A 24,236-nucleotide genomic window follows, 5' to 3' on the forward strand; every position below is an offset into this window, starting at 1 on the left:
TGGAACTTTTTTAGAGGGACCGCAGTGCCTATTTTGAATGACGAGAGGCAGTACAGCACTGACTGCATGTGCTCGTCATTGATGTAGGCACTGAGAAAGTGGGCTTTGTCAGTTTCCCGCATCTTGACCAAGTTCAGCCACAGATGACGTTCCTGGACCACAAGGGTGGCCATCGCCTGTCCGAGTTCCCGCGCTGTGACCTTCGTGGCCCGGAGGGCGAGGTCAGTAGCTGAGTGCCGTTCCTGCAGCACATCAGAATCAGGACTACCCACGTGCTGATCTTGTAATACCTTGGCCTGGTGGACATGGTGGAGGGCCATGGCATGCAGGGTGGAGGTGGCCTGTCCGGAGGCACTGTTGGCTTTCGCTGACATCGAAGACATTGTCCTACAGGCCTTGGAGGTTGCCAGGTGGTTGTGCTTTGCGGGCACAGGTGCACCGCAACCGCTTTGTCCACCTGTGTGATCTCTGTTTTGAGTGGCTTCGAGCGGTGCCCTGACCCAAAGAACCAATAGACATCTGGGCGTCAGCCTTGAACTAGGCGGGCCAAACTGAAGAAGTTCACAATGCAAAGGCGGAAGAGCATCTTGACAAAGATGTGTCTTTAAAAAGACATTCGATGCCAATGCGTTAACTCTTTTAGAGAAAATAAAGAGTTGTTGCTCTTTTAAGAAGCTGTCGAAGCACCCAGGTGCGTGGAATGCACTGGCATGCAAAGGAGGGCCAACAGCAAAGCTCTCTTTAGAGGTGAGTGGAACAGTGGTGAGAACTTCAGCTCGCTGAACACACAACCGCTCGGCTCTGAAGAAAAAATCTGACTGAACAGATGCACAATCCCCGCATTTTATACCCGTATGTCTGGGGGAGGGACATGTTAATTCTGTCCGCCAACTTTGCATTGGCCTTTTTCATATTCAGAGGTTTTCGAGGCTCCCGAAAGAAGCGCCTTGTGTCACTACAATCGACACAATGTGTCTATAGGCTAACTAGCATGGTACCTTGACTTATTGTCCCAAAATGTATAAAAACAATTTAGGATCAAAGGTCCTCTGAAAGAAGTTACAACAAAACAATTGGTCTCAGCACAGGGCAGCTAAATCCTGTTCATCTTGCAGATAGTGACCATTCATCAGGAACCATTTGTGTATGTAAAGCCAACTTCGCTGGAAGGGACCTGCAATGAGGAGTATACACCTAATGGAGTCTTAATTAAAAAGGTGATCTGCACTGGACCAAATGAGACCATCCCAGGTAACACATCAGGGACGTTTATATTGTCACTGTGCTTTTCTACATTCACCGTCAGGAGATACATACATACATATATATGCAGTAGGTATTTATATATGTATGAATGTAGCAAGTGTGCAAGCGCGACCATGGCTATGGGCATGTGTGTCTGTGAGTTTGAGGGAAAGTATCTGCATATTAATGCAGATTGTGTGTGTGTTTGATATTTTAAGTGTGTGGCCATTTCTGCTTATTCCAAAATGTGTGTGCATGAGCTGGATGATTGCAAACGACGTGTGTGTCATTTTGGCTTCCATTGTGGCATTCTGCTTTGAGTGTGGTGACAGTTGTGGGTTTGCCTTATGTTGCAGACTATATAAGTTATAGGTAAAGTGTGAAAGTCATTATAGAAAGATTGTGTGTACCTATTTTAGATGCTGGTGGAAGTACATCCATTTTGACTGCAAGAGTTGTGGTTAGTACAGCTTCAGTTCAGCCAGTACCACAGATGAATTGGAAATTGATTCAAAAAGCTTGTTAATATTTTATTTAGTTAAAATAAAAATACAAATCTATGGCTGGCTGAGTAGTCAAGCTAAAGTTGAATTTATGGAAATTAATATCATCTAGCACTCGCGAGTGCTGCCATCTAAAATAAAAAACACAATCTATTAACGAGCAAGTGATTTTAGCTTTGGTGTGAGTGGATTGAGAGTGTGCGCTTTAAAACAGTGATCTTTCCAGTTCTATTTTTGTCAGATGGAATGAAATTTCACCTTTTCTGGTTTGGTTACAGGACGCCCAATAGTTCCCCAATGTTGTTATGGATTTTGTGTTGACCTTCTGATCAAGTTGGCAATGACCATGAACTTCACCTATGAAGTGCACCTAGTGGCAGATGGAAAATTTGGAACACAGGAAAGAGTAAGTTCAGTTTCACATTGTCTCAAGCTAAAGCAATAGAAACATTAGTATTACAGGATATGAAATGCAAATTGCATGGTGTATTTTGTTGGTCTCAGGTGAATAACAGTAACAAGAAGGAATGGAATGGCATGATGGGTGAGCTCCTGGGTGGCCTTGCAGATATGATTGTTGCTCCATTGACAATTAACAATGAACGAGCCCAGTACATCGAATTTTCCAAGCCTTTTAAATACCAAGGACTCACTATCCTCGTGAAAAAGGTACAATTCCACTATTCCACATTCTATCTGTCCTTTCATACTAGAACATTCATAGAGTATCACAACCAATTTTCACAGCTGTGGAATTGATGAATTAACAAAAAAATAAAAATAGGTTGTGTAGTTCAGCTACAGTTTTCATCTGTCCAAGTATACACGACACAATGGGCCCTATTTTAAAAGCGCTAACGCTAAGTGCTGCATTATACTTTAAGTCAATGGGCATAGTCATGAAGTTTTGTTATTTTCTTGCAAGCTTTCGCTAATTCTAGTTGCTAGTGGGTTTGGTAAAATTGTGCACATGAAGTGCTAATGGAATGGGTCAAGTGCAATTTAATCCTGAGGGGTATTTTTTTTCTGGTCATTTCACCATCTGCCTCCTTTTATACAGTCCATTTCTTGTCAAGCACTAGCGATATAAACAAAGACAGCACATTTATAAGAAGTTGGTAGTGTAAATGGACTGTATGCAATGAATTAGAAGAATAGAAATATGGACTTTCTTTCGTGGATTAACTGCGTCCTTGTTGACACTGCCATGCTGCTTTTAAATGCATCGAAAATGTGCCTTAAATTATAGAGAATGGAAGTATTATTAATCAGTTTCATCAACTGACACACAAATCATGGCTAGCATTAACAGTGATTGTATCGGCCTTCCAGGTTAGGCTGTGAATCAAGGGATTTTTGCACACAGGTCAATTTTGATTTTGAAATTTAAAAAAAAAATAATCATATAAATAATCACATATAAATGTGATAATAAGTACAATTGTAAATATTCCCTAAACGTAATAATAATTGAAAAAATAAACCATGACCTCTAGAAAGTATAACACAAATCTCATAACTTTTTGTTTCATAAAAAGGCTACAACAATGATTGTCAGGGACATTATTTAAAGTTCCACTATATTATCAGACTTATGGACTTTATTACCACCTGCTGGTGAAATCCCCAAACTGCAAACGCAGGAACTGATTTTAGTGCTTTTACAATGTCTTAGCAACGAACTACACTATTTCTCAGGAAAATAGCAAATTTCGCTTTGCGGCACTTCATTTACATTTAATTTGCATACCAACAGATAGCGCAAACACTCCCACCCACGGCCACTTGAGCTGTGTGCTAGAGTGAAAATTGCACTTTGAGTTAGCACTCTAATTGCTCTATGTATAAGCGCATGGTCATTGTGCGTAGCGCTGCACTTAGCGTGGTCACTTAAATAGAGCCCAATGTGTAATTGAATATTTGAAGGAAAGAAATGTTTAAAAAGTTCTCCATTCTTCATTCATCCATATGTTCAAGGATGTTCAGCTTGTTAAGCTGCAACAACATAATTGCTCTCTCCCTGTCGGTCCAAAAAATTATGTTCCTAGTATTGGCCATAATACCTCTCTACCTTTGTGGTGTGTTCAACTTCCGTGTTAAATACTGTACATTTTGCATGTCACTTCTGTCTTTAGCAGCACACACACAACGCCGAGGCCATATGTGGTTTGATTAATGTGCACACATGCTGGACAAAGCTGAATTAAATCGCAATATCTAGATCTGTTAATGGGACTTTGAAAAATCGTACAGATTTCAGTTGCACCAAAGAGTTTACATGATATTTTAAAAATACGAATTATTGTTTTAGTCTGATTCAAATCAAACTTTTACAGTGCATTTAAACATACTGACTGAAATGTGATAAATGTTTGCATGATTTGAGTGACCATGCACTGTGTGTTTCAGGAAATTCCTCGTAGTACGCTGGACTCATTCATGCAGCCATTCCAAAGCACACTGTGGCTACTGGTGGGTCTATCGGTGCATGTGGTGGCGGTGATGCTTTACCTACTAGACCGGTTCAGGTACAAGAAACGTTGGGTTGAGGGGTGTCTAGCTGTTCCATATGGGTTGTCCATTGGGTGGCTATGTGTGCGCATGTTGTTTGTTCTGTCTTTCTGTAGGTAGTTGGTTTAACTCATTTGGAGCCATGTAGCACCTTTGTTGCAGGATCTTTCATGAGAGTACATGAAAGTACATGAGAGTCCTGAACACGTGCCATTGTCAGTGTCATGGAGGTGTGGGAGGTTGGGTGGCTGCACTCAGTGAGCCTGGTCTCTTTTCCAGTCTCCTCTCCATCTCTTTGCCCTACTTCAACATTCTTGATTGTTCTGTCTGTTCCCATTTTGGTCAATGCTAAATGTCTTTCCCATTGGGATACTGAAGCATTTGTTATACCCAAGGCCACTTGGGTAGTCTTGAGTCTATTCTCACAATGTTCGTTGTCTCGCCTGGTTTTCCCAGCCCATTTGGAAGGTTTAAAGTAAACAGTGAAGAAGAAGAAGAGGATGCCCTCACCTTATCTTCAGCTATGTGGTTTTCCTGGGGAGTCTTGTTGAACTCTGGAATTGGAGAAGGTGTTATAAAAGTCCAACTCTATTTATGATCATGTTAAATTAATAATAAATATACATTAAATATTTGTATTATACATACGTTTGACTATGTATATGTTCCAGGTGCACCACGTAGTTTTTCAGCAAGAATTCTGGGAATGGTGTGGGCTGGCTTCGCTATGATCATAGTAGCCTCTTATACTGCCAATCTGGCTGCCTTTCTGGTGTTGGACCGGCCTGAGGAGCGCATCACCGGCATCAACGACCCAAGGGTATGCTTTTTTACTGTTTTGATAGCCACAATATTAAATTTTTAGGTGGACTCAACCAACAAAATTCTTACATATAGTTGACATCAGGAAAATTACACACATCAGTTTTATATACCTTAAACGGCATGACTTCATTGCTCTACCATTAGAAAGATCATGCTGGTTGACCAGCATTTATGTTGATCTATAAACAAGCAGTATGGAAAATTCTGGACCAGCATCAAAGTTATGCTAGTCTAAGGCAATGCTAGTCTAAGGCAATGTCCACAGTACTGTTTCCAGTTGAAAATGTATTGATTTTGCTACGTTTATGCCTCTCGTACACACTGGAATGGCATTTTTATTCTCAGAATACAAAGGTTTTCGAAAAACGCTCTCTAGTATTGCATACTTTGGAAAATGATGACATTAGGAAACAGTGTTTTCAAAGGAAAACATATTAGTGTGGACGCTGGTCTTTTCAGCAGTTTTCCTCTTTGACTTGAAGTGTGAGCTTTCATCTGTACAATTTTCTTTTTCCAGCTGAGGAACCCATCAGACAAGTTCATTTATGCCACAGTAAAGCAAAGTTCGGTGGATATTTACTTCCGCCGTCAGGTTGAGCTGAGCACCATGTACCGCCACATGGAGAAGCATAACTACGAGAGCGCCGCTGAAGCCATCCAGGCTGTTCGGGACAAGTGAGTCCCTGTGGGGTAGACACCAGCAGGGTTGGCCCCATGGTCAGTCTGTAAGTCAGTCTCAAGGGTCCTGGGCCTGCAGGTCTCAGGTGTATAAATCAGTGCCAGCACTTACTGCACTGACCTGTGACCCTGGCCCACAACCCAGCCCATAAGCAGCCACACATAAATATATTAACATGTAGCTGAAGAACACCTCTTTCAGATTTTCTGCAAAAACGTCATTCTGGGAATCCAATGGGGGACAAAGCTCCACTCATCCGGCATTGGATTTCATTTGCCTTTTATTTCTGGTAACACAAGCTGCACAAGAGGGGTGGGTGGGTGCCACAAGTGTGTTGTTTCTCACTGTACTGTTGCACCGTAACCCCCCACCCTTCCCGTCCTCCTCCCTTCCCCTGCCCCCACAGCAAGCTGCATGCTTTCATCTGGGACTCTGCGGTGCTGGAGTTTGAAGCTTCGCAGAAGTGCGACCTGGTGACCACGGGAGAGCTGTTTTTCCGTTCGGGCTTTGGCATAGGCATGCGTAAGGACAGCCCCTGGAAACAGAATGTGTCCCTGGCTATTCTCAGGTCTGTCCCAGCCGAAGCAGCATATTGTATGCTTCTGTATAGTTTTATGTTTTACAACAAATCTGACCATTGAAACCTTACTTGTCATCTCTCTGTGTATTTACCCTCTTCCATCCGGGCTCTGTTGTCTATGTGTGCTTGAACATATATGTGTTTGTGTTAAGTTATAGTGATTGTGACTTTTCTGTGGAATTTGACAGTACCTTCTACCAGAAGCAACGTATTAACTTTTGAACTTCTTTTCCTGCTTCCCACCACCCCATTGCAGTTCCCATGAGAATGGCTTCATGGAGGACCTAGATAAAACCTGGGTGAGATACCAGGAATGTGACTCAAGAAGCAATGCCCCAGCCACACTCACTTTTGAGAATATGGCAGGTATGGTCCACTCACAGGTACTGAGTAATCTAAAAGAGATTGGACAAAAAAGGTACAGTAGGTAAGGTTTTTGAGGCCTTTTTTTGTCCAATGCCTTTAAATGTTGTTTTAACACTCACCTGTGCTGTTGTTCACATTTTTATTAAGCTCATTGGTGTCCAACATCCATCCATTTTGCATGGTTTTCAGCAGCAGGCCCTAAAAATGTGGGCAATATATATGTAGGTCTCCATCACACAGAGGCTGCACCCCATTCAGCTCCTCTGTGTGTTGATTCGAAGAAAATGGTCTTACCTCTGTGAATTGTCTGAAAATTTTATTCATCTGTTTCATTCACAGGGGTCTTTATGCTAGTTGCTGGAGGCATTGCTGCAGGGATCTTTCTCATCTTCATTGAGATTGCATACAAGCGCCATAAAGACGCCCGCAGGAAGCAGATGCAGCTAGCCTTTGCGGCCGTCAATGTTTGGAGGAAGAACTTACAGGTAAGACAGCTCCATCCTACAACACAAGAGGTAAAAAGAAGGGTGAAAATGAGAGAACGACCTCCAAGCAGACTTTTACAAAGGACCAATTTTTGTCAAGGGGCTTTAGTGCACAAGCTCTTTATACACACCTTTGTTAAAAATAGATCCTCAGGTACACTCTTCTTATTAATGGTCCTCATACTTGGTCCTGGGTTTCCAACAGGGCCAATAGAGATAAAACAGCCTCTCCCCAATTTCAAGGGCAGTTCTGAAATTGTCCACCCAGCTTAAACCAGCCTAAAAACCTTTTAAGATGGTCCCAGCCTGACCAGCTGAGAAGTGCCCAAAACCCCTTTTAAACCAGGAACCCAAACAAACCCCACTAGGCTGGGTGACCAGCTAAGACCAGTAAACCAAACTAGGCTGGTTTAACCCATTAATTTTGTCAGAAGGACAGACTGCTCAGGTTCAATCAGCCTCCTTCTTTTTGTCTGTCCCAATAGGACAATAAGGAGAGCTCAGGGATTCAAGCTGTGGGTGCGGCTGGGACGCCGTCTTTAGTATGTAAAACAAGCTGATCCATCTTTTTGCCACGTCATCCTTGCTACGCGAATAAGTATATTTAGAATAGCTAATATGCCTAATTATTCATCCTGATGTGAAGCTGCTTTCATGGCATGAACCAAGTAAATGCTTCTTTTTGCCACTTCAGCTTATTTAAGTCTGATGAAATAGAAAAAGCTCAACTGCAAAACTGATACATATTGCACTGTAATGTAAGATTACACCTCAGTTTATGCTGTACAGTTTGGCAAATAAAATAATGGTGACAACCAATTTGATATCAATATGCTGCACTGCTGACAGCATAGAGCACTGACTGGCACCAATTAGCAATATATGTTAGCAATATGTGTTAGTCCCAGCCTCAAACCCCAAAGAGTCGTGGCTTATACCATTTAAACAAACAGTACAAGAGAAATACCATTCAACAATAGCCACATCAAATGTTAGAGGCCATATTCAGCGCAAACCCATGCTATAATCTAATGCAAAACAATCTAAATGTCTGCTACAAGCTCTTGCTCAGGCACCTGTGTGTTCTTTGAGGACAGTGTCTTCCAGTGGAAAGTCCTGGGAGGTTTTACCAGTGGGACTGTGATACTTGGTGGGGGGTGGGGCAGATGAAAAATGAGGCTGTGAGAGCCTCAAGCTGCTTCTTGATTCAAAATGGCAAAAGGTCACCACTGTGGCCATAAAATAAACAGCAGTGACTGTGTCAGGTAAGATCACAGTCACTTGTCTTTGTCAGCAGGTCAATATCTTGTCAGTGTCTGTCATCTGCCTTACACAATTACTTGTAAAATTGTCTTTGTATGTATATGCATGTAGGCTCTTATGGAGAAAGGACGAGCAAACACAAACTGCGGAGGTCCAATATACTTTAAAGTCAACATGAAATAAAAATGGACCCTATTTACTTGCTTAATCCATGTTCCTTGTCTTATTGTAATTGTGTCATTGGTGCACGTTATTCTAAATAATTAAAAAAGCTTGTCTTTGTAATCTTTCATCAAAATGTAATTATTCTGCCTCTGAAACAACTTACCTTTTCAAATGATGTCTCCTTTTACTGTTCTGCCAACCCCTTCACCCACTTGTCATATAGAGATCACTTTTTAATAAATTATTAGTGGATAAAAAAGTTTTCTTTTTGATCATCCTGCTACACGACCACTGTTAAATGTACCACAGTTCAGAAGTAACATGTGTTGAGAATAATGTTTCCTGTTGACTTTAAATGTGTGGCTTTGGAGGATAATTAAATTATGCCAGATAAAAATGAGAATTATGTTTGAATTGAATATTATGCTAATGCTGATAGTTTGTCTATCAGAATGGTTTATGTCAGCTTTTCCTTTCTGCAGAGGAATTAACACAATTTGTTGATGGTGGCAACTTTATTGGAAGCTTGTGTATGAAAATATTATAAATGTTCTGTGTGGATACACAAGGGTGTAGATTTCAGGTGGTAGGTAACCCAACCCCCCTTGTTTTGTTAATCAAAACAAGCACCCCCACCCCCCCAAATGTGTATACCATGATCGTTGGAAACAAGTAAGTAAACATGCTGCAACCCCCACCCCCGTCGCCACCAAATCTACACCATTGTGGATACATACACACACACACATATATATATATATATATATATATATATATATATATATATATAAGAGAGAGAGAGAGAATTGTCCATATTCAAATCTATCATCTTCATATGCGTGTATTGCACCTTCATATAGAAAACTGTGTAACAGGAACACTGCACTTCTGAAAAACCTGCCCAGTCTGCAGCATTTTCTCTTGGGCTATTCCTCTCTTGTCTCAATAGCAAATAAATGTCAAAAGCATATGCTGCCTACATTATAATGGCTAATGGTTTTGCTGTTGGAGCAAAACCCTTTCAGAAGTGCAATGCCTTCAGGAAAAACAAAAGAGTAAACTAAATGAAGCGTGAACGTGCTCTCATGACATTATGTCAAGGTTTGCAGAAAGTTAACTATATGTCTCTGTGCCGGTGGTCTGTGTGGATCCTGCATGCTAATGCACAGACAATGTTCTGACCACAGCCTAATATGGCTCATTATTTCCTTTTTCTTAGAAGAAAGACAAACCAATTTAAGGTTAAATAGGGTGACCATATTGCGGTTGTCCATTATTGGGGTCTTATTCATTAAATTGATTAATACATTTAATGAATAGTACAATAAATAAATTTAATAAAGGCAATCAAATATTTAATAATGGTAATAAAATAAAACAGAAAACTAAAACAGAAAAGATCAGATGTAATTAAAAAACATTTTTTTATTACACTTCACACTTGTCAGTCCTCCTGCTGTTCCCAGCTGTACTTCCTTGAAAATAAATTTTTATGACAAACTCTCATTTAGCAGATGTTCCTTTTTATATAATATTTAGTATGGATATTATATGAGTACAGACGCAGGCGCTTGTTTCTCCACTAACATGGCCTGACCTGTGTTTATCGTATTTTCGGACTTTTTTGACATGCAAGTGCCAGCTTTACAGGTCATATACAGAGGTTGCGCTACAAATATCTGACAGACTTTGTAAAAATGTCCATAATTGTTTAATTTTATCCGTCATATTATTTTTAATTCCCCTGATACGTATTGTATTTGATGTTGTCTCAATATAGTCAACATTTTCAGTTCAAAATGAAAATACGTAGTAAGCATGAGTCTGATGAAACAGGTGTCCTATTTAATAATTTGCAGAGTTGGGGAACGTACTTTTAAAAGTGTAATTACGTTATTGATGTTTCTGAATAAGAGAGGCAGAGCACTCTGGCATTCCCTCTGGGGGAAAAAAGTACTGCGAAAGAGAGCGCACTCTGCCAGAATAATCACACAAGAACACGTAAACATGTAAAACTGATGCGCAGTATCAAATACACCGAATGTGTTATAGCCCTAACTCTGGAGAGCACATCAATATGAAGACAAAGCCAAATCCAGGCCATTTATAGCCAATGTTTTAATTCTGGCCGGATACTTTTTCAGGTTTGAAAAACAGGACATGTCCAGGAAAAAGAGGACGCATGGTCACCCTAAGGTTAAACAATGTTAAGGGTAGTGTGTTATCTGTCTATGGTAAGTCACCAAGTTTTTTAGGCAAAGTGATAGATTTTCAATTGGTAGCAGGGGGGGTCAGATGATATTTAGGAATTTTTGAAGGACCAAAACCATTGTGAAGATGATCCTAATGTCTTCCATTTGCCAAAATCGACTGTTTGCTTGTTCACAGTTTGCTTATTTTATTCACATTCTTGCTATTACTGCCCTCTGCATGAGTCTAAATGAAATTCACACCACACTTCAAGGAATGTTCAGGGTTCAATGCAAGTTAAGCTCAATGGACAGCATTGGTGGCATAATGTCGATTACCAAAGAAAATAATTATGACTAGTCCCTGATAAAGTTGATAAAGCCTGGGAACCAAGTACCTTTTGCACAATGTCTGCAAAAAAAAGGTTGAGGCAATGTCCATGTTAAGACCATGTTGCCAGACCGCTGACTTGAATCAGCAGAAGAATATACAGAACGTTTGTCTCCTTCCTGCATTACTCTAATAGCGATTTTTGGTTCTTCTTTTTTTTTTTTATCCAAAACTAAGGGACAAGCTGAAATTATTTTGTGGCAATCGACATTATGCAACAAATGCTGTCCATTGAGCTTATCTTGTATGGAACCCGGAACATACCTTTAACCCAGCCCTGCAATGCCTTGATACTTCCCATACGTGTGTGGTGAATTTCCGTTATACCTAACAAAAAGTATAACGCTCAAAGAGGGTTCCTATGAGTATCCATGTATTGATCAGTATTATTTTATATACTATGCTCCTTTGGCATTTTATTGGTTGCTCTACTTCCCTATAAAAGTGTTGTTTTGTTTTGTGATATTACAATTTTGCTTGGCTTCTTTGATGTCATTATTTCCTAAGCAAGCTCATTTTGCTGCCTCTGCTTTGCTTACGGATCTTAAAGTCATATGATCTTTAAAGCAAGTGGATAAATATTCATTTATTTTTCTTTCTTCCTCCCCAATGCAGCCCTCTTCCTCTGTAGAGACTCAGGATGTAAGAATACCTTAATTCGACCTTTTCTTACACAAACACACCCAGTCTTGTGCTATACCTTCGTACCTTTTGTAGAGGCCAGAGAGTAGCTGTGTGGGGCACCTTTATTGAACGGTGGGAGGGAAAGAACACCGGGGTCCCAAAAACTACTTATATGTTTACGTTTTAAACCACGGATGACAAGGAAGTTTATTTGAGAATTTGAAAGTGCAACCCAATATGTTGCTCTCTACCAATTCGTAGTTTCTTTGCTTTGTGTCAAATGCTCCAAAAAGACAAGTCTGGCTTCCATTCACATTTATAGATCGTTGGGGTAAAGATAGCCTATGAACAGGGAATTAGGAGGTGTGGTTTTGGCAGTTTAAAACCAGCCAAAGGGCATGAATAATTGTTCTACGTATATATTTATTTTAGGATAGGAAAAGTGGTAGAGCAGACAGCGACGAAAAAAAGAAACCCTCTTTTAGGTCCATCAGTACAACCCTGGCCTCCAGCATCAAGAGACGTAGGTCCTCCAAAGACACGGTAAGGAGGTTAAGGAATGGCATCTCTTTTTACTCGGCCGGTCTCTCTACCTCTATTCCCATCTGTCTTTCTCTCTCTGTATCTACTTTCTCCTGTCTTAAATGACATGTCATGTCTTAAAACCAAGAGAGTCCCATTCCTCTCTGGTTATTCCTCCATTTCTGGCATCTCGGCCATGGCCACGTGTCTGTCAGTCAGTCATTGAGTCACCATCCAGATCCCATCTGTCAGTTAGGACTTAAGCGCATAGCCATTCTTAAGAGCAAATCCAAAAGGTTTTGGGACCTAGTGAATCAGGGAATTTGAAACATGGTTTTATACCAAGGGCAGTTTTGTTCCAAGAGGAGGGGGCGCTGCACAATGCCTGATGTTTCTGGGCTGCTTCTCTTCCTATTGCAACCTCTGGATGTGGAGTGTGTGCTTGTGTGGGTGGAAATGTGTGCCTCCTTTTTAGTATGATGTGTTTATTTGTGTGGGTGTGTGTTTCTTGCTCACGTAAACTGCCTGATGTGATTGATTTGACCAGTCTCCCAAAATTTTGTGATGTTTGTTCCCTTCGAAGGCATGCTTTGTTGTTGTGGTGTTTGATCAGAGCAACCGATACCATGCAGACTAACTTTTCTCGTTTAAACAGCAGAGCTTCCCTTTCAGGGTTTGGAATCATCAATTAACAACAACTCTCTTTTGTTTTATTTAAGGTCCTGACAAAGCTGATTTAAAGGAATAGTTTACCCGAAATCCAAAATTACCCTCATGATGTTCTAAATCCTTAAGATAAAATGTTTATGCATGGAATGCTACTTTGAAAGTAGACAAAGACCATGGAATGTCAAGCTCCAAAAACGACAACACGACAACATGACTTTACACTTAAATTGCAGTCTGTTATACAGCTTTAGAAGACTTAGCATGAACAGGTTTAAAATTACATGGGGGTAAGTCAATGATGACAAGTCTTTCATTTTGGGTGAACTATTCCTTAATAAAAAAATTAAATTATTTTCCCTTCCTTTACAGCAAGTTCTGTATAAGATCATCAAACTTCAGCAGTTCTGCTTTGAAATAAATAGAACTCTGTATTTTTGAGGCAAGGAATTGGACAGCTGTACAATTTGGCACCCACTGTTCTATGGTGCCTACAGCAAATCATTATCCCTTTAGAATAGAAACTTTTGTTTTTTGTCTTACAGTCTGAAATAAAAACCCATTATATCAAATATTTTTCCAGTTTTATTTACAAATCTTACCTTACAACATTTAAGTCACAAAAAAGGCACCTGTTCCAGAAATGTATTAAAGATGAACATCTAGAATAACAGGGTTTGAAAAGTGATCATACACCTGGATTTAATACTTCGTAGAGCTAACTTTTGCTTCAATAACAGCCATCAGTCGGTTTGTGTTATGTCCCCTAGGGGTTAGGATACAACAAATTAAAGGGAGATGTGTGGTGGTGGTGTAGTGGGCTAAAGCACATAACTGTTAATCAGAATGTCGCTGGTTTGATCCCCACGGCCACCACCATTGTGTCCTTGAGCAAGGCATTTAACTCCAGGTTGCTCTGGGGGAATTGTCCCTGTAATAAGTGCACTGTATGTTGCTTTGGATAAAAGCATCTGCCAAATGCATAAATGTGAATGTACAGGTACCTCATGCACAACTGTCAGACCAAATCCCAAAAATAAGACAAAGATCATAAATTAAATATTGCCATTATTGGAAGAAGTGCTTTTAGAGTGCTTTTAGATTTTCCTCAAGAATTTGGGTGCATCCATTTTCCCTTCAATCCTGACCAACTGCTCAGTCCCCGCTAAAGAAAAGCACCCCAAAAACATAATGTTGCCACCACAATGTTTCACAGTAGGTGTGATATGTTTTGAGCAGTGTGTTGTGTTTGGTTATCTCCAAATACAGCACGTGGAGTTCAGTCCTAAAAGTTAGATTTTTGCCTCATCTGACCATGGAGGATTCTGTTGCTGCCATGTGGCAAAAGGTTTTATGGGCAAGGAAGAATGGGCATATATTCCCCAATCTAGGTGCGCAAAGCTAGCAGAGAAATATCCAAAAAGGCTGCCATTAAAGCAAAAGGTAGCTATACGAAGTAATAAATCATGTATTCCAATTTTTTGTTACTTGAATGTGGTAAAGCAACATTTTTAAATAAAGCTGGAAATATTTTTTTATGTTTAATTTCAGACAAAAAAGTTCCCAATTGGGTATGATGATTTTTATTTATAGGTACTGTAAATGTACACTAACAGAGCACCCAATTTGAAAAAAAAAAAAAAAAAAGTCACAGGAAGAATCCTGAATGACGGTTACAATGGTGATACAAATGTTATTTTCTATGGCACCACACATTTATATATAATTATTATTTTTTATTTTTTTTGGATAGTGTTCAAGAAGTAGAGTACACCTGTATCCACTGCATGTTACAATATTCACACATTTTATTTAGGGGCCGTGTTTTATATAAAAATAAATATTCCTTTTCTATTATCCTATCCTAAATAAGAAAAATGTGAATTTTGGGATGGTGGGGTGGTCAACGGTTAAGAAAGGACACTGCAATCTATGTGAAAAGAGAAATACGGTGTAATCATCCAGTGTTTAATCATCATTTTATTTTGATTTCAGTGTTGCCTCTTTCTCTATATATAAATGGATGTATATGGATTTATAACTGTTGACGTCCCCCACATGATGTACATGCTACACAGCCTCTATCTTCCTCTGCAAGCATGCAATATATCTGTTGTAGAAGTAGAGACTGTGTTTTGGTTGCCCTAGTAGAAGTAGTTGCATTTTTTGTGTGGTAGTGATGATACACACACTTTGTTCTGAGTCACTGTCTCTTTTGCTGATCCACTGTCTCTCACCAGGGGGCACTGTGGGCTTGATTTGGAAGTGCCAACAGCAAGCCTCCTAAGTGAACATAACAAGAACTCTTTCATGCTCTGTAAGGCGTGCTAAGGGCATTCTTGATGCAACACCAAGGCTGGGAAGAAAAATGCCTTCCGGTGTCATCAGAAGTATTGCTGAACATATCTATTCTGCAATATGATGATGACGATTTTGACAATGAGAATTTTTGCCTTAGAATTTGTTTGCATCTATGAGCATAGAATTTACAATAGGCTTAATTAATTGCACTGCCATAGCAATAAAAACAGTAAGCTATAAAAGAGGACACATGCTAATTACTAGTAATGTATATATTTATACATACAGTAAATGCAAGAAATAGTTTCTGTACCAGAAGCTCCTATTACTCTTACATGTACAGTAATAGACATACGTTTTTGTCAGAAATGCATGTGTCCTTATTTGTTGCAGAATGGTTGTTATTCTTAAAAAAAATCAAAGCAATCTAAAAACCATTTGTTGCTGCTTTTCCATCAGTATACCCATTTCTGCTTATTGAATATTGATTCCTTACATACTATGTATCAGACTGCACATGATTGACAGGTTGCAGAATAATTGAACTTTATTGACAAAAGCCATTTATGGTTTTGACACAATTCTGTAAAGTTCCCACAGTTTAACCAAAGAAGCTCTCTGTGCCTCACTTTCACAGTTTTGCCACAGCAAGGATCGATTTTAAAACACATTATGAAATTCTAACGTTTGATTGAATGGTTTTAATTTAACTGTCCTTGCAGTTGCAACATGTCAAGCTTCATTGAGAGACATTTTATAGCTTACAGAAATTAAAAATGAAAGCCATTCTGACTGGGCACCTGCATGTGGTTGGGTGTTTTGCTAGCCCAGCACTGCAGATGACCATGTGAGAAAACAGCTTGTTGCCCTTCTAACACGTCTACGCTGGGAAAGAGGAAACAGGAACTTCAGCTGAATGAGATTTTAAATCAAAACTGAAAATATAGATTTAGAATAGCCCCAAGAACTATTTGGATGCCTAAGTCACAATTAAAAACATATGAATGGCATTGCATTAGATATCAAACAAAATATCATCTTTAAATAAATGCTATAGCTTTTACCATTTTATATATATATATATATATATATATATATATATATATATATATATATATATATATATATATATCTTCACTTTGATCATTATGTCTATTGTTTTATCATTTAAAACCTAACAAACCTCTTTTTTGCTAATGTTTTTTCTTGGAAAAATGCTTTACAATGAGCTTTTAAATAATGCCAGTTTGTTTGATATTTTGATATTTTGCTATCTAATGCAATGACATTTCATACATTTTAAAAGAATATTCTGGGTTCATTACAAGTTAATCTCAGTCGACAGCATTTGTGGCATAATGCTGATTAACACAAAAATTGATGTTACTGTGAGGCATTTACAATGGAAGTGAATGGGGCCAATTTTTGGAGAGTTTAAACACAGAAATGTGAGGCTTATAATTTTAGAAAAGTATTTACATTCATTTTTTCTGTTAATACATGTGTATTTATTAAACTGTAAAGTTGTTTAAAGTTGGATATAACATTACACAAAAAAGATTAGCAAGTGTTTAAATCACACCAAAATCATGTTAAAAACACCTATGTATAAAAATGTTTATATGTTTACAGATTGGCTCCATTCACTTGCATTGTAAGTGCCTCACAGTAACCCAGATTTTTGCTTTTTGTTTTTTTTAAGAAAATGAGGGTTGAGACTAAATACATTTTTGTCATTTGAAATGCTGTCGATTGAGATTTTCTTGTATTGAACCCGGGACATTTCTTTAAGTGTGGCTTCATTTTGGGGTCACTGTAGCTACAGAAATATATTAAAGCTAAATATATTGGGTGACCTAAAACCATCTCACAGTGGAGACCCTGATTCTTCATCTTTTAATATTATTCTGAATACCTCCTAAGGCAGCAGGATAGCTGCAAGAACACTTCTCTTTAAAATATTTATAAACCTTTTTGGATGTAATAGCCTCAACCTTCTGAGTCATGCCCTAAAGGCAGATTTAGTTGACATCTGAAAGATGGAAAGTTTGAGTCATCATTTTGCATTCACTTGCTACGTGCTGCCTTTGGGGGTAAAGAAGGAACTTCGTCTGGGCTATGGGGGGGGTGTAAAGGTAATAGGTGCACTAATATTCTTTATGTGTTTTCTACCTGTCTCTCCCTCTCTCTCTCTCTCTCTCTCTCTCTCTCTACAGCAATTCCCACCCACAGACATTACGGGCCAACTCAACTTGTCTGACCCGTCTGTCAGCACAGTGGTGTGAGGCAGAGAGAGGGAGAGATTAGAAAGCGATAAAGACATGTTCATTCTTTAGAAACAAACAAGATGGACCTTGAGGGGAAAGAGTTGTATTCCCACTCCTCTAGATTTGCACAATGGATCCATCATGAATGAGAACAACTGAGCCAATTCACCTTTGTTGGGAACCAACAGACCTCTTCATCAAATGCAGAACCCATCAGAATGGCCATCTGCAGGGGATGGCATGCCACTGCAATGCACTGGAGTGCTGCGAACACACAAACACATACACCTTCACAGCTTGATGCTAAACTTCTTATACAGTTCTAACTAAATTTGTTCTGTTTATGTAGAAATATTTCTTAATAGTATAGTGATTATTTTTATGTTGATTAAGTGGTTTAAGTATTGTACAGTATAATTTGATTACAATTACTTAGAACAAACAGATTTCTTCATTTGTAGAGGCCGATTCTAAGGCCAGAATTTAACAAACTAACTAGTTGTTGTAGGTATGTTTAATTCATTGTTTACATATGACTTTGAAACATTTATCTACTTTAAACATTTTGTTTTACTTGCTTTTTGTTGACTGTTTTCCATTATTTGTCTATCTTTAAAACGATATATCAGCCAATGAAGCGAATTCAAATATAATTTTCTTTGCCCGTGAGAGGAACTTTTTTAGACAGCATGTAATATGCATGCAGATTTATTCTTCAAGGCTTATGGTAAACAAATATATATACACATCTATAAATCATTCACCCTCTTCTCAACACAGAGAACAGATACAGCATTATTAATGTAATATAATATTTTAGGTCTAATAAGTGGATTATTGTACTTTGCACACCACTTTATTACAAACTCTCCTTCCAACTACCCTAAATGTGACATCTTAGAAGAGTTCTTCCTCTTTTAAAGTCTTTTTGCAGTTTTTCTCAGCTTCAGTCTAAAGGGTGCATCAAGGGGCCCGTTTTTTTCATCTAACTAGCATTTGGCCTCTCATGCAAACCATCTCTATATCATCCTCGAAGATGACTTTAAAGACCTTTTACATGAGAAAGCCCCAAGTGCTGTCCTACTTTTGATTCTGGTGCTACAGTTTTTGTATACACCTATTGGTTAGATGTAAAAACTGGCCGTTTCCCAAGATCTGGGGTTGAGAAACATCTACAAAGCTGCACTAATAAAGACTGCTCATTGTAAATGTTCACTCACTGCTATTTATATAAACTGTTGAAACTACCCCCTGTAAGAGATATCACTTATCTAGCACTTTAATGTGAATTTTGTCAGAAGCTATATGCATATAGAAATTATGCAATTTGCCAAATGTTGATTGTAATATTCATACTTGATATGAAAATGCACATTTGAGAATGCGAAATATGTAAAAATGTCAGCTGTTTGTTTTTAATGAAACAATCCTTTTTTTAAGTTGTCATATGGATATCAAAACTGAGATTTAGAAAGATTTATTTCAGAAATATAAGCTCAACCCTGTCAAACTTCTCCAGTACATACATTCTCTGTTGACTACTATAATTTCAAATGGGCTTTTACTGTTTTTAAACTGGCAGGTGTATAACGGCATGTTTTTCTCAATGCTTGGGTTTATGAATGTGGTTTGTTGAAGGCCTAATCAGTGTAAACTACTTGGACTACTAGATTGTCATATGATTTTGAGAAAATGGTGATAAAAAGGAGTGTTTTAATGAGAAACTGTCACATTGTAAATGACACACACATGCACACACATACAGTCATTCAAATTATGTCACATATCTACATGCAGAAACACACATATACTGAGAGTTAGTCTTATTTTGTGTGCTACATCTATGTTCAAGTTAATTTGAGATATTTCCTTAAATGAAAACATGTTTGCATTTTGAAAACAATATATGTATCTTTACCTAGCATATCTGTCTGTGCCAATAAAATTGTGCCATGTCAGATGCAGACCACAACACATTGATTGTCTTCACCATTTTTTATTAAATCCATTATCAAAGACATCATAGATAGACGGATGGACGTACGACGATAGATAGATAGATAGATAGATAGATAGATAGATAGATAGATAGATAGATAGATAGATAGATAGATAGATAGACATACAGACGATAGATAGATAGATAGATAGATAGATAGATAGATAGATAGATAGATAGATAGATAGATAGATAGAACGATATAACGTTAGATAGACAGACAGATAGACATACAGATGATAGATAGATAGATAGAACGACAGACGATGATAGATAGATAGATAGATAGATAGATAGATAGATAGATAGATAGATAGATAGATAGATAGATAGATAGAAAGACAGACGATGATAGATAGATAGATAGATATATAGATAGAACGACAGACAATGATAGATAGATAGATAGATAGAACGACAGACGATGATAGATAGATAGATAGATAGATAGATAGATAGATAGATAGATAGATAGATAGATAGATAGATACAATGATAGATAGAACGATATAACGTTAGATAGACAGACAGACAGATGATAGATAGATAGATAGATAGATAGATAGATAGATAGATAGATAGATAGATAGATAGATAGATAGATAGATAGATAGATAGATAGATAGATAGATAGATAGATAGAAAGTACGGTGGATGGATGGATACAACGATAGATAGAACGACAGACGATGATAGATAGATAGATAGATAGATAGATAGATAGATAGATAGATAGATAGATAGATAGATAGATAGATAGATAGAACGACAGACGATGATAGATAGATAGATAGATAGAACGACAGATGATGATAGATAGATAGATAGATAGATAGATAGATAGATAGAACGACAGACGATGATAGATAGATAGATAGATAGATAGATAGATAGATAGATAGATAGATAGATAGATAGATAGATAGATAGATACAATGATAGCTAGAACGATATAACGTTAGATAGACAGACAGACAGATGATAGATCGATAGATAGATAGATAGATAGATAGATAAATAGATAAATAGATAGAAAGAAAGTACGGTGGATGGATGGATACAACGATAGATAGAACGATATAACGTTAGACAGACAGACAGACAGACAGACAGACAGACAGACAGATAGACAGATAGACAGATAGATAGATAGATAGATAGATAGATAGATAGCACTTCCACTGTTCATTTCCAAGAAAGTTCAATATTAGCCACAGCCAGTGTTGGAGAGGTGGACATACATAAATTAGTCATCTACTTTGAGGTAGTGGTCAGTAACGTGACTGCTTTTTATCTCAAAATGAATTTGAAAGTATGAGGACAACGCCTAACAGCATATTTAAGAGGCAGTAGGAGGACGGGGCACCTCTTCTGGAAAACACTGACGTCTCTAACAGGTGAGTAGTTTAGTCCTTGCTTTGTTAAATCAAATCATTGCTCGTTGATTTAATCTGCGATACTGGTTTAAATGTTACCTTCACGTTTCCTGCGGTGCGGGTGGCGTTTAGCGGTATTAAGGGGCACAGTCGGTGTTCAGATTCATACAACTGGTTATGTATCACAACATTAGGGTGACCATACGTCCTCTTTTTCCCAGACATCTTTTTTTGGACCTGAAAAACGCATCCGGCCGGCATTTCAAAATTAGCTATAAATGTATGGGATTTGGCTTTCTTCATATTGACATGCAGTTACGACTCCACATACGTTCTGTGTATTTGATTCTCCGCACCAGTTTTTGTGTTCACGTATCCTTACGTGATTATTCTGACAGAGCGCGCCAGACTAAGGGTGCTTGGCTGCAGCCTCGTTAGCTGGTATATCTGCTGCCACGTCATCAAGGAAGTCACTAGTGACACAGCCTCGTTTCGCAGCCTTGCCATATTTTGGAGGATGCATCAATAATTTGCCTTCAATCACCCGCAAATATATATATATATATATATATATATATATATATATATATATATATATATATATATATATATATATATATAATAGAAAAAATAAATAAAAAAATAAAATAAAAATATATATATAGGCCTATATATTTTTTTTTCTTTCTATTTTTCTACATATTGTCCTTGTGCAAATGTGAGACAGAAAAAAACTCCTATCCCACCCTTTTTAATGAAAATGCAAGTAGTTTAGACAATACAACAAATTAGAAGATAAATAGCATAAATTACATAAATTTGAAAAGCTTTAAAAGTTTTAGTTTTTTTACTATGTTTAAACCATTTTACTATGGTTTAAATATAAATTATAAGATCAGTGTTGCAAAATGTATTATATAAAGGCTTTTTATTTTTTTTTAGATACACTAGCTTTGTGAATAAAACATTTTGCTAAAATAATTAAGGGATTAAGGACATATTTCTCGTTTTCTGAAGTATATGGGTTATCTATATAAAGTAAAATATAAAAAATATGGTTCTAAGCTTATGGTTCGCCATGCGCACTTACTAGACCGACTCATTCTAGCCTTGAGTGCTGAGGAGGAGTCTAGCCTACAAACTCAGAAGGACTGGTCTAGGAAAGACAAAGCCTTATGCTGCAGCCTTCCGTTTGAGAAGCACCCTGAGTGCAGACTTAAAAAAAAAAACAATAATAAAAAAAATCTCTCTCTCGCTCCCTCTTGCCCGCCCGCTTGGTTTCTGCACGCGCAGCCGCGCACGTGTGTGAGGGCGACATGTTGCCAAACGTGCTCTGCGCTCTCAACCAGAATCATAAATAAAGTTGCGACAAAAATGTTGACCTTATAATATACTACTTATCAGGGAAACGTAAACTAATAGGAGAGATAAAATAGACCATGATTAAAAGTTTACAACCCCTTCCTCTGATATTTGTAGTTCAACCTCTGTACTTGACCTGCAAGGCTGGTACTACAATGCAAAAAAAAAAACTACAGAAAATACAAAAACAAAACACAGATCAGGCCATGTAAGGGGTGAAACAAGCTTCTACCTTAATTATTATAATTATTATTTTTTTGTATTATAGATTTACACATTTTAAATGTATAAAACTATTATACATTTTTAAATATATAAATGATACAATACATGTAATTTGTTAAATATATTAAATATTTTACAAATACAATGCATTAAAGCATAACATAAATGTATTTTTAGTTTTAACTGTCTATTAAGCATTGTAAAATGTAATAATGCTTAATAGGTCATTCATGAAAGTAATACAATGTTAATATATGTTATATGACATAAACTATATAATAATAATAAAAGAGCACAGATGCAGATTTGCTTCTTTGTGGTATACCACAGTTCTGCATCTGTGCTCTTTTATTATTATTATTATTAATATATGAAAATATGCACCAGACCAGTGGTTCCCAACCTTTTAACCTTGATGCCCATCTACTTAAATATAGGTCTATACATGCAATATATCACCGCCATAGATAAGTACTCTCTCTTCTCGTGCTCTATATGTTTGCTGGTGTGAGCGTGCGAGAGAGTGAGAGAGAGAGAGAGCACTATCATCCATGGCTGTGAGAAATGCAATATTATGATTATAATACCAGTGGCGGAGCTAGGGGGTGGCCAGGGGGTCACTCCATTGGCCACCCCACTCGCAATCAGCTCTGTACAAATGTACAAACTTAACATGTGCGCACACCAAGGTCACCAAACCTCTCCGTCCCAGGTGTCATTGTACCACTCACATTTTTAAATGTATTTGGTGTATGAGGGAAGATACATTAGGGAGTTTTAATTCTGATGGTAGCTAATACCAAATGGGGGGTCCCACCACCATCCGCCCCCGCCACCTCACATCTAATTAAATGAGTATTTACAATATATTTACAGTGTCTATCCTGAATGCCTTGCAGTTGCTAAGGTATTCTGAATTAATTTTGTGTTTTCTAGTGGGACTAGTTATGCACAAAAGTTTAATACTTAAAGGAATAGTTCACCCAAAACTAAAACTAATCTCATAATTTACTCATACACTCATTTCATCCCAGATATGTTTGGCTTTCTATCTACTGCAGGACACAAATTAATATTTTTAAAAGAATATCTCAGCTGTCTAGGTCCATACAATGCAAGTGAATTGATGGTCCAAAAAGCACATAAAGGCAGCATAAAATTAATCTATATGACTCCAGTTGTTTAATCCATGTCCCCTGAAAACAATCTACTCGAATTTTGGTGAGAACCAACTAAAATATAACTACTTTTTTATGATAAACCTTGACACTACGAGCTCGATTACACTTCCTAGTTGCAGATATCTTCTATACTGAGATAACAACCTCTGCGCTTCCACCATAGGAGAGATCATAACGGTCAACTAGCATGTTACGACAGTAAGTCACCATTTGCGGATACCATACAAATGAATGGAGAGAGCCATAAACTGATACCTACCTTTCGCAAAATCATCAGTGACTTCCCTTATAAAGCAACAATTTTATCATAGTAAATTCCACACAGTTAACATCAAAAGGATTGTTTAGTGTAAAACATGTTGCAGATTGGCGGACAGGTGGTTAATTAATTAAGTAATGAACTGTTTCCTTACAAAAGCAGTTTATTCAGCATCGCGAAGCATCTCCTTCATAGACATCCATTAAAAAAGAATGGTCTCTTGTCTCTTTGCCAGTGTACCACCTATAGAAT

At 37.9% G+C, this 24,236-nt stretch overlaps 1 protein-coding gene across 13 annotated transcripts in view; it reads left to right on the top strand.

Annotated features, from left to right (window-relative positions):
- Window positions 1-19,548, top strand: part of grin1a (glutamate receptor, ionotropic, N-methyl D-aspartate 1a) — a 34,871-nt gene extending 15,323 nt beyond the window's left edge. For 2 of the 13 annotated variants that reach the window (XM_052104852.1, XM_052104855.1), the window contains 14 exons: window positions 1,116-1,260; window positions 2,024-2,154; window positions 2,253-2,417; window positions 4,158-4,276; window positions 4,716-4,828; window positions 4,931-5,079; window positions 5,602-5,759; window positions 6,170-6,331; window positions 6,600-6,709; window positions 7,049-7,194; window positions 7,680-7,736; window positions 11,818-11,844; window positions 12,259-12,369; window positions 17,532-19,548. In XM_052104852.1, the coding sequence (XP_051960812.1) occupies window positions 1,116-1,260; window positions 2,024-2,154; window positions 2,253-2,417; window positions 4,158-4,276; window positions 4,716-4,828; window positions 4,931-5,079; window positions 5,602-5,759; window positions 6,170-6,331; window positions 6,600-6,709; window positions 7,049-7,194; window positions 7,680-7,736; window positions 11,818-11,844; window positions 12,259-12,369; window positions 17,532-17,600 (1,662 nt within the window). In that variant the 3' untranslated portion in view covers window positions 17,601-19,548. The remainder of the gene's footprint in view (window positions 1-1,115; window positions 1,261-2,023; window positions 2,155-2,252; window positions 2,418-4,157; window positions 4,277-4,715; window positions 4,829-4,930; window positions 5,080-5,601; window positions 5,760-6,169; window positions 6,332-6,599; window positions 6,710-7,048; window positions 7,195-7,679; window positions 7,737-11,817; window positions 11,845-12,258; window positions 12,370-17,531) is intronic. The other 11 variants (XM_052104853.1, XM_052104857.1, XM_052104859.1 and 8 more) reach the window with 8 other exon arrangements.
- The last annotated feature ends 4,688 nt before the right edge of the window (window positions 19,549-24,236 follow it).

The sequence above is a fragment of the Xyrauchen texanus genome, chromosome 34, assembly GCF_025860055.1.
Source record: "Xyrauchen texanus isolate HMW12.3.18 chromosome 34, RBS_HiC_50CHRs, whole genome shotgun sequence".
NCBI classification, from domain to species: Eukaryota; Metazoa; Chordata; class Actinopteri; order Cypriniformes; family Catostomidae; genus Xyrauchen; species Xyrauchen texanus.